General features: G+C 42.9%; 1 protein-coding gene across 1 annotated transcript; it reads left to right on the forward strand.

The window, feature by feature from the left end:
• The first annotated feature begins 7,136 nt into the window (after positions 1-7,136).
• LOC143533894 (uncharacterized) lies at positions 7,137-7,775 on the forward strand. Its single transcript, XM_077028528.1, has one exon. It carries the CDS (start codon positions 7,137-7,139, stop codon positions 7,773-7,775), a length of 639 nt encoding a protein of 212 aa, XP_076884643.1.
• Positions 7,776-8,814: the final 1,039 nt, after the last annotated feature.

Here is an 8,814-nt window from a genome sequence, read left to right on the forward strand (position 1 = left end):
GCTAATATTTTAATATATTATAGTGGGCCCTAAGCTACTCAAATGGGTTCGAGTATGCATAGGGGTGGAAACGAGATGAGCCTAGTCGAGCCCGAGCTCTACTAGACTTGAGCTCGGCTTGTTTAATTTACGCAGAGTTCGAGTCGAGCTCATCTCGTGAGTAGATTTTTAAAGTCGAGCTCGACTCAGGCTCGGCTCTTTTAATTTACGCAGAGCTCGAGCTCATCTCGTGAGTAGATTTTTAAACTAAAGTTCGACTTTAGGCTCAACTCGTTTACTATATTTATCAATTATTCTTAAATTCAAGTTTGACTCAGGCTTGACTCAGACTCAGGCTCAGGCTCAACTCAAGATCATCTTAGGCTCGTTTCGATTAATCAGTTTGGTTATTTTGTTTTTAAACATATGTTTAACTGAGGTTTATACATTGTTTATTTTCTTTTCCCATCTTTTACACAATGTCTTTATACATGGAAACCTTTTACTTCACAAACTTATGCATATTAGCATTCATATACGTATGCGTGTAGAGTTAGAACTTATAACTTAGAACTGCCTCTCATAATCCTAGAAGTATAAGCGTAATGTTAAGCATGTACACACATAAATATATAGAGCACATGCATATGTATGAGTTAGGAAAATAAAGCATTCCACGTATGATGAAGTTATACAAAATATAGACGAAAAAAACAAAAGTTGAAGACTTATTAAACAAAAAACACATTCAAGTTGTCAGAAATGCGTAGCAAATTGCCACAATTTGCCACACATTTCCCACAAAATAAACGTTGCGTCGGAAATACGTCGGAACTTACATTATTAATTTAATTAATTTATTGAATTATCATTTAGTTATCGTATTATAATAAAAAAAAATACAAATTTGAAATGTTGCATCAGAAAGGAGTCACAAAATCCGACACATTTGCGACACTGTTTATATTATGATTTGGATTAACATATTAAAAAATTAAAAAAATAAAAATAAATTGTTGTGTTGGAATTGCGTTGTAAATTCCAACGCATTTTTGACACATTTTATATTATGGTTTAGATAAAAATATTAAAAAAGCTAAATTTACAAAATTAAAAGTTTGTGTCGGAAACGCGTTGGAAATTCCGACACAGTTATGACACATTTTAGTTTTTGTCGTAAAAAATTCAGGTTTCACTTTCTGTCAAAAATGTGTCGGAAATGCGTGACAAATTTTGACGCAAAAAATTGTGTCACAAATTTTCGTAGCATTTGTACCCATTTTCTAGTAGTGTGTAGATCCTTGTAGTTTGTTGAATACACGTTTATTTAGGATTTCCAACCCGATCAGCTGGGAGATTTCATCATTTCAACCCTATTCTTTGTTCTTTCTTGATTTATTGAACATTTTTTTAAGGGTAGTCAAATTTTCATTTGTGAAATAATAGTGTTTAAATTTTGAAACGGAAGGCAAACGAGCAATAAGCTGGGCAGCTAGCACTTTTTGAATAGAAATGCTAAATCATTTAAAAATTACATTCATAGATTCATGATCAGTTGGACATGACTAAGTAGCTCTACAGCCTAATGCGCAAGGAAACCAAAAGTATTAAATGCAAAAGGTATAAGCACGTGTCGGTTATCAAGACACGCTTTCTCGGATTTGGTTACTTTGCATGAAGAAACTTTTAGCACGGTTTGACCCACCTTGAAAATACTACTCCCCAAGGATTATAAATCTTTGACATTGTGTTTGTTCATAGGTTGCCTGTGTGGTTGTGTGTGCCTCTGAATATAGTGTGGTATATAATTCTAAGTTAGCATGCTTTCTAAGTACATGCGTAACTGTATATTGACACGTCATCTAGTGATAAGAGTTGCATGGCTTAATTACGTATGTGAGGAGGATATGGGGACTAATGGTATTCACGTTTAGCTCTTCTATAATTCTTTGTTGTATCTTTGGCCAGTAGTCAAAATTGAATAAGAACACATACATGCATGCATTAGTATATTTCAATATTGGCACTCATTTTATAACTTTATAACTTTTAATTATCATTGTTATTAGTAGCTAAAAAGTTGGTCTATGAAAGAGGGAGAGAATTAGTTACTTGTTACTGAATTCCACCAAATGATAATCGATAGCTTAACATTTGGTGGGTCCTGCTTTATCCTTCGTACAATTTTTTTAGTTACATATATATATATATATATATATATATATATATATATATTCTCACATTTGATCAAATTAAAAGCTAATTCACATTGATTAGTAAGTTATTACAACATTGATACACAAGCAAATTGATGACAAAGGCGAAGCTTCCTTATTGCCCGGGATACCCCCGCCCCTGTCGTTTTTATCGAAGCTTCGATGCTAATTATTTGATGATACATCTTTTTTCCTTTAGATGGTTAATTAAGCATTGAAATTTGATCAAAAATGTTTACGTTGGAAAAATGAATCATTTTTTTATTTTTTATATATATACAAAAGAACTATAGAGATAGAGTAGTAAAACTACCCACAGATTTCTAATACAACCCGCGGAGTACCAATGAGCATCCTCAAAAGGAACCCGCGGGCTAGAGCACTTGCAGTCATAACAAGACAGACAAACAAAGTCACCCGCGGTTTCGAAGACACACTTCGCGGATCTCCATCACAACCCGCGGATTACCAATGAGCATCCGCGGGAGGAACCCGCAAGCCACACAAGGGACTCATCATGCGTATGATCCCCATGTGACATGGAAGAGCAGTTATAACAAACTACTTCTAGAAGATTCCCACAATACCCCAACATCGACCAATAGAAAGATGACCACTGGACACGTAATGGCCATCCCACAAACGTGCACAGATAATGGCCATCCCATAAGCGTGACCAAGCTGTCACAACCTATAAAGGCTCGACACGTGTCCATTCATGCGAAGGAGGAATAATCTTGATAGTGACAACTCCACCAATCACCTTCCCCCACCTTCGGCTATAAATACCAAGATCACCTCCTTCAGGTATTCAATCACTCCCACACACCTTACGCAATTACTTGTACTCTTATCGATTATTCCGATCAGACCAGTACTTAATCTCACGCCGGAGGGTGGTTACGGGAAGACCCCCACCGTGTCCTTCCCGTGACGAGACTCACGGTGTTCTGTTTTGCAAAAAGTTAGCTCGGATCTGACCTCGTCGTTACTCAGTAGACTCACATCTGGGGTAAACGTAGGTTCGGACTATCCAGTTCGGATTTGTGTTTCTTCATTGGCGCCATCCGGTTTTTGCTAGAAATACGGTCGTTTGAAAGATTTTTTTGAGGTTTTCGTGATCTGAAAGATGAGTCAGAACCAACAACCACCTACAGCTACTCCGACGAGAGTCCGACGTATTGAAACTCTAGACGATTCAGTCCTTGAAGGACAAACGCTGGTAGAATCTTGCCGGAACAACCGAACTCCGGTCCTGGAAGACAAGACCGGAGAGTTCCCGAGATTCGAAGACATTGCACCTCGTTGGAACAACCGAACTCCGGTCCTGGAAGACCGAGCCGGAGAGTTCCCGAGGTATGAAGACGCTGATCCTCGCCAGACCACTCGTACTCCGGTTCTGGAAGACGGAACCAGAGACTTTCCCAGACTCGATGGTGACGAAACAAGAGTTCGTTATCAAACCCGATCTAGAAGGACTACTCTTACTCCTGATGAGTGGTACCAGCAGAAACAACAGAGGTTGAGAAAGGAGTATGAACGAAGGGTGAAGAATAATCAGTTACAAGCCAGAACCCTCACATACGACTCACCACCTCCGTCGCCACCACTGATGGTTCGGCGCACTCAAGATCCAGATATGGATGATGTTTCTCAGTCAGCCGACAGTTCACACGCGAGAAGCTGTGGCAAGAGTCATCAGACTCAGCGGATCCCGTCTCGCAAAATCCTACACGATAACAGCCACGCTTCCCGAGGACAAAGAGACGTCACTTATCAAAAGGACGGCTACGTATGTGAGGACAGTCGGGAGTAAGATAGGTAAGGCACCAGTCATCCGCAGACATTGGTTAAGCACATCAAGTACTACAGTGATGCTGAAGAAGACTTCACCAAACCCTACCGACCCGCCGCGTTTGCAAAAAAAATTAAGTTCATTCCGCAGATCGCCACTGCCCCCTTCCTAATAAACGTCAAGATACAAAGCAACTTGGGAAAGTATAATGGGATGACCGATCCAAATGATCACCTGTTAAACTTCACTGCAGTTGGCGGGGTAAGTGGCTGGACACTGCCTTATTAGTGTCATATGTTCGCATTAACATTTACTAGAGCTGTAAGAGAATGGTTTGAGAAACTACCCGATGGTCAAATCAAGAGTTGGGATGACTTGGTGGCTAAGTTCTCACAACACTTCAGCCAGCAGCGTAAGCACACGCGCGACCCCTCAGAGATCCTAAGCGTCGTCCGCCGGGACAACGAGTCAGTAGAAAATTTTATCACCAGATTCAACAACGAGAGCTTGAATATCGGTGGAATTAGCGAAGATATGCTGAGGGGGGGCATTCAGGCTGAACGTGCGGAGTCCAGACTTGATCTGCTGCGTTACTGGAAGAGATGGAATGCCCCAGACATGGTATGGCATCATATCCGCAGCCAAGGTCTTCGCGGCTACTGAAAAACTGTTGGCGCAGGAGACGTCCAAACAGAGTACGAAAATTGAACCCAGGAACACCTGCTCAACAAGGTTCGGCAAGGCCCACGAAAGCACACAACTCCGGCAGATAAAGGTCCGCCGAAGAAACAAATCAAGGACCTGAACGTTCACATGATTCAAAGCGGACCCGCTCAGAGAAACAAGCGGACGGAGGCGGATGATGATGAATGGAAAAGCGAACTAGTGGTTTTTCCAAGAGTGAAGGGAGGCCCATGCATGAAGCAACCTCTTATTATCACAGCTTTGTTCAGATACTATCGGTCCCAATATGTCTTCTTTGATACGGGGAGTACATCTGCTATAATGTACGAACAATGTTTCGAGCAGCTGGAAGACGAAGATAAAGCACAATGAAGCCTGTCTACGCCCCTGTTTCTGGGTTTGCGTATGAGGTTATGCACCCCAAAGGGATCATAACGTTTCTAGTCACACTTAGTGATGGAATTCATACAAGGACTGAGGACGTCGAGTTCCTAGTCCTACACGCGAGATCCAAACATGACATCATCCTAGGGCGCGAAGCAATTGGCGACTTCAATGCCAACCCTTCAACCGCGTACCCACAAGAACTAGGATAGCTATCATCTGGGTTAAAAAACACTATTATGCGACGGAAGGGTCGAAACCCGTGAAAGTTCCAGGAATGTTGCACGGACAGAGCCGGAAAAATGTGTTGTCAATCCGAATTATCCAGAACAGACCGTTACCATTGGGGCAACCATCTTAGAGACATTGCGGGTCTTCCTGAAACAGCTGCTGGCCAAAAACATGGATATCTTTGCATGGACGCCTTCAAACATGACAGGTGTCCCAAGAGAAATATTAGAACATCGGCTAAGGGTCAACCCGGCCTATACACCAATCGTGCAAAAGAAGAGAAAGATGGGGCCCAAGTAGACCAAAGCCATGAACGAGCAAGTTCAAGACTTATTACACGCGGGGATCATCCGCGAGATTCAATACCAAACCTGGGTCGCGAACCCAGTTATGTTCCCCAAGAGTAATGGCTCATGGCGCATGTGCATAGACTTCAAGGATCTAAACAAGCACTGCCCAAAGGATTGCTATCCGTTTCCGAAAATCAACCTAAAAGTCGAAGAGGTGGCACCTTTCAAGTTTAAATGTTTCCTAGACGCCTACAAAGGGTATCATCAGATACGAATGGCTCACCGTGACGAAGATAAGACAAATTTCCGTACTGACCAAGGTACTTTTTGCTACAAAATGATGTCGTTTGGTCTGAAGAAAGCGGGGGCCACGTACCAGCGTCTAATGGATAACACATTCTGGGAGCAGATTGGGAAAAATCTGGAAGTCTACAAGGATGACTTGGTCATCAAAAGCGTGGAGGAAGATCAAATGCCAAGAGACATCGAAGACGCCTTCTCCACGCTAAGAAAAATCAACATGAAGTTGAATCCTTCAAAATGCTCCTTTGACATGGAAGAGGGAAAATTCCTCGGGGTAGTCGTGACAGGCGAAGGGTTCAAATCAAACCCGGACAAGGTCCAGGAGATTGCCCGAATGCCTTCCTCATCCTCGTTAAAGGAAGTCCAAACGCTGAACGGTAGCTTGGTAGCTCTGAACAGATTCCTAGCGAATCATGCTGCCAAGTTATACCCCTTCGTGTCAACATTACGCAACTGCCTGAAGAAGGCACATTTTAAAAGGAAACCGGAGGCGGAACAAGCGTTCCAAGACGTGAAGAAGTGCCTCATGGAGCTTCCGACATTGACTGCACCCCAAGAAGGAGAACCTCTCACAATGTACTTATCCGCGTCCGATATCTTGGTTAGGCACTTTTATTGACAGATCGGATGACCGTGCAAACGCCAATATACTATGTCACCAGAACATTGGCGGATGCCGAAACCCGGTATTCAATGCTGGGAAAGTTAGTGCTAGCATTAGTATATGTGACACAGAGGTTGAAGAGGTACTTTCAAGGCCACCCCATACACATGCTAACCGATTACAAGTTAAAGAGTGTATTGGCAAAACCAGAGTTATCCAGGAGACTAGCTAAGTGGGCAATTGAACTGGGAGAGCACTCGATAGAATATAAACCCAGACCCGCGATCAAGGGCCAGGTCTTGGCAGAATTTGTCACAGAAGTACCAACTGAAAAAATCCAAGAATGCCTGTATGAACAACAACCCCCAACCCTGTTGGACGAAAGTCAAAAATGGACTTTGTTCACAGACGGAGCATCCAGCGGGGATAGCTCAGGCGCAGGCCTGAAGTTAATCAATCTAGACAGCCAAGATTACACATATGCCATCAATCTGTACTTCAAGAGTACAAATAACAAAGCAGAATATGAGACATTCTTGGCTAGTCTACGGATCTCAAAGAAACTTGGCGTCAAGTTCCTAGAAGCGCGGGTAGATTCAATGCTCATTGCGGGTCAAGTCTAAGGGACTTATGAGGCAAAGAATGATGTAATGGCTTCATACATGTCCCAGGCTAAAGACCTCATACAGCAATTCATTTCTTGCAAAGTCGTTCATATAAAGAGAGGTGAAAATCGGCCCGCGGACGCATTAAGCAAACTAGCATCTACCAGCTTCGAGCACATGGGTAGAGACATAAGAATTGAGGTCCTGGACAGACCATCCGTACCTCAACACCAGGTCAAAGTCAACCAAACAAGAACATGTTCTTGGATGACACCCATTATAGAATATCTGTCCTCTAGAACTTTACCGGAAGACAAAGCCAAAGCTCGAAAGATTCGCCACAAAGCGTTGTGCTACCAAGTTCATGGTGGGGTGCTATTCCGAAAATCCTTTCTTGGTCCTTTACTCAGATGTGTAGACGTAGAAGATGCCAACTTTGTAATAAGAGAAATTCACGAAGGCATCTGCGGGTTACACGCAGGACCAAGGATGGTGGTAGCCAAAATAATGAATGTTGGGTACTACTGGCCAGGCATGCATATGGACGCAATCAAAGAAATTCGGAAGTGTGATGCATGCCAGAGACGCGCCACAAACGCTGCGACCCCAGAACAAATTAGTCCTAGTAATCTCGGCGCGGCCTTTCCAGAAATGAGCCATAGACATTATGGGACCATTTCATAAAGACCCGGGCGGGTGAAGTTCTTGCTGGTCGCAATTGATTATTTTACCAAGTGGGTAGAGGCCAAACCATTGGCTCATATCACGACAGCAAATGTCAAAAAATTCCTATGGGAATTTATTATCTGTCATTTTGGCCTCCCGCAAACACTGGTTAGGGACAACGGCACCCAATTCGCTAACAAAGGCCTTCAAGTGTGGTTGTCCAAACTGCACATCAACCAAGTATTCACGTCGGTAGCCCATCCGCAAGCCAACGGGCAAGTAGAACGAGCTAAGCGAAGTATTAAAGAAGGCATCAAAGCACGGTTGGGAGCCAAGTGAACGGGATGGGTAGATGAGTTGTCCTATGTACTGTGGATACACAGAACCAACAAGAAGACAAGCAACTCTGAAACCCCGTTCAGCCAAACGCATGGCACAGAAGCAATGATTCCTGCCGAAGTCGATGTCCCATCCACAAGAATGCTCTTGATCGAAGATAACGAGAAAGAGCTTCGATTGAATCTAGACCTTCTGTAGGAAAGAAGAGAGTTGGCAGCCATACGCGAAAGAAAATACAAACGCCAACTCCAAAAGTATTATGACGCACGGGTCAAGATATGTGAATATAACAAAGGGGACTACGTTTTCTGGAATAACGAGGCATCAAACGCCGAGTTACCAGAAAAGTTAGCTCCCACATGGGAGGGTCCCTACGAAATTGATGAAGTATTGGGAATGGCGCGTACAAGTTGAAGAAATTAGATGGGACGCCGATTCCCAGAACATGGAACGTCGTGCAACTAAAGCGATGTTATATTTATACATTTAATTACCTATTGGGCTTGCGTGCCTAGTTTGGCCCGCGTGCCACTATACTGGCCTACATGCCATGATTAGTGGTCTGCGTACCAAATATTTCCTTATGATCACGGGTAACTGTTAATGCAAAAGTAGTTAACGTGTGGCTGATCAATTTCAATTTTTAACATTTTTGTTTCTACAAGGGCAGGCCTGCGTGCCAACAAACGTCCTAATCCTATATTTTAGATATATGGCG

Source organism: Bidens hawaiensis, unplaced genomic scaffold (genome assembly GCF_021521415.1).
Source record: "Bidens hawaiensis isolate Kalapana, Puna unplaced genomic scaffold, B.hawaiensis_p1.1 tig00000760_1, whole genome shotgun sequence".
Classification (NCBI taxonomy): domain Eukaryota; kingdom Viridiplantae; phylum Streptophyta; class Magnoliopsida; order Asterales; family Asteraceae; genus Bidens; species Bidens hawaiensis.